This window comes from Ammodytes marinus, assembly GCF_949987685.1.
Source record: "Ammodytes marinus genome assembly, chromosome: 12".
In the NCBI taxonomy this organism is placed as follows: domain Eukaryota; kingdom Metazoa; phylum Chordata; class Actinopteri; order Uranoscopiformes; family Ammodytidae; genus Ammodytes; species Ammodytes marinus.
In genome coordinates, this window is record NC_137216.1 from 29,993,821 (window position 1) to 29,996,320 (window position 2,500).

At 38.7% G+C, this 2,500-nt stretch overlaps 1 protein-coding gene across 1 annotated transcript in view; it reads left to right on the top strand.

Annotated features, from left to right (window-relative positions):
- caska (calcium/calmodulin-dependent serine protein kinase a) overlaps window positions 1-2,500 on the top strand; it is a gene marked incomplete at its 5' end in the record, with an annotated part of 74,810 nt that overhangs the window by 61,429 nt on the left and 10,881 nt on the right. Inside the window, one exon of the mRNA XM_080037645.1 lies at window positions 171-206. Within this exon, the coding sequence (XP_079893771.1) occupies window positions 171-206 (36 nt within the window). The remainder of the gene's footprint in view (window positions 1-170; window positions 207-2,500) is intronic.

A 2,500-nucleotide genomic window follows, 5' to 3' on the forward strand; every position in this document is an offset into this window, starting at 1 on the left:
CTTGCTTGGTATTTCCACAGCCCAATAATGCTTTTTTAAGAGATGAGATAATTCTGTTCTAGATGCACCGCATGCATAGATTAAATTGTAAGATTTTTAAATAGTTTAGTTTATTATTTGTATCTTGATTAACCGTGTCTCTCTGTCATAAATGATTTTACCTTTTACAGGATCTGCCATCAACTATACAGCCCAAGGGTCGACAGGTGAATAACACACACACACACACACACACACACACACACACACACACACACATGCTGAAACAGACACACACACACACACACACACACACATGCTGAAACAGACACACACACTCACTCACTCACACACTCACACACACACACTCACTCACTCACTCACTCACTCACTCACTCACTCACTCACTCACTCACTCACTCACTCACTCACTCACTCACACACACACACTCACTCACTCACTCACTCACTCACTCACTCACTCACTCACTCACACACAATCATTTACTTATTCTGCAGACAGACATATACACACACACACGCTCACTCACTCACTCACTCACTCACACACACACATACACTCACTCACTCACTCACTCACTCACTCACTCACACACACACACACACACACACACACACACCCACACACACACACACACACACACACACACACACACACACACACACACCTTTTCCCACTAAAAGTTTCTCCCTAACCCTTTCTCCTTTTAACAAAATCCTCAGTATAGTTTGAATAAAATTACCACACTGTTTTTTTGTTGCCCCTTAATTTAATAGACAGTGTATTACGGTAATAATGGCACAGGCATTGTTGAACCCTTACCCACTGACCCAACCCCCACCTCCCACCCTGCCAAGATAGATAGATAAAATCCTTCCCCTTACCCTAACCCTAACCAGTTAACATTTGGAGGGACGGGATACACATAAACCAACTCAAATGTGTTGTCCACATACATACAGCTCTGGAAAAAATTAAGAGACCAGTCTGGATTTTTCTTCAATCTTCATCTCTACATTACTTATTGAAAATGCTCTTTATGACAAAAAAATTTATTGGAATTTGGTAGAAATGTTGTCAGTAGTTTATATTATATTATAAAACCAAAATGTTCATTCTACTCAAACATATGCCTATAAATAGTAAAACGAGAGACACTGAACATTTGGAGTGGTCTCTTCATTTTTTACAGAGCTGTGTCTTAATGTCCATACACATTCCAGAAGTATAAAATACACATAAACCATTCATTCCCTTTGCCATAATTCAACATCCCCCCCACCCGCCCCCCCCCCCAAATCATACCCTTGAATATGAGATGGTATGATTTGACCAAACCTTACCATGTGATACTCAAAATCAGTTATTACGTGATATTACATTACACCAGAAGAGGGCAGTAGAGTCCTCAACAGAGCTTCATATCACATCCAGTGAATTTTCTCATAGGTTAAGTTCCGAATCGCATACTATCTACTATATAGTATGTAGAAAAAAGATTTAGGATGTCCCGATTCTTGTGGCCAGATTTAGGATGGTTAGAAGTACCCGGATGTCCTACTTCATCCGGACAAGATTGTTAGTGTTGAAAAGTGCATCCTATTTGGACGATTCTGACCCACAATCCAGTGCGCACGTGAAGTGACGTCACATCGACGAAGCCTCCATATGAAAACAAACGGGGATGCGACGGATATAAAAGCAAGAGGCAAGATCAAGGCGCAATGTTATGATGAAATAAGAGAGAAAAGTATGTCCCAATAGTATGCCTACTGCATCCTAACTAGATTATTTTTATCGTCGGATGTAGTATGTAGAATAGAAAAAAGAAAGAGTATGCGATTCAGAACGCAACCTTAGTTTTTCAATACGATTTTGTGGATTTTATTTAACCGAGCCTATAATGTAACAACCAACCATTAATGTAGGCTCCTAACTTATTACATTATGGGCCAAATGTTCATTACATTATTGGCTCAGAAATTTGACTACATATTTGGCAAGTTACTACAATATCACTTTATTTTTACATAAAAAAAATTTAAAAACAATAATGTTATTGTCTGCTACAGAAGGTGATATATAAACATTATAAAGAGTGTAAGCATGCCTTCCTCTTTGTACCGTCTCACCACCATTAAACCCTTCCTGGTCTGTGTAACAATTTTCCATATAAAAAAAAAAAATGGAAAATTGTTTATTTTAATTTTTTTATTATATATTCTTTTAACTTAAAGCGTTATACGGACCCTCCCAATCCCCCCTCCCATACACCGACCCCCTCAGTCCCATATGTCTTTTTTAAACACCACCATCAAATCCTAACAGGTCTGTGTAACAATTTTCCATATGAAAACTGGGAAAAAAAAATAAAAAATTAAACTAATAAGAGTTAAACAGACCCTCCCCATCCCCCCCCGCCCCATCCACCAACCCTTAGCCCCATATGTCTGTTTTAAACACCACCATCAAACAGGTCCGTGTTACAATTTTCCATTT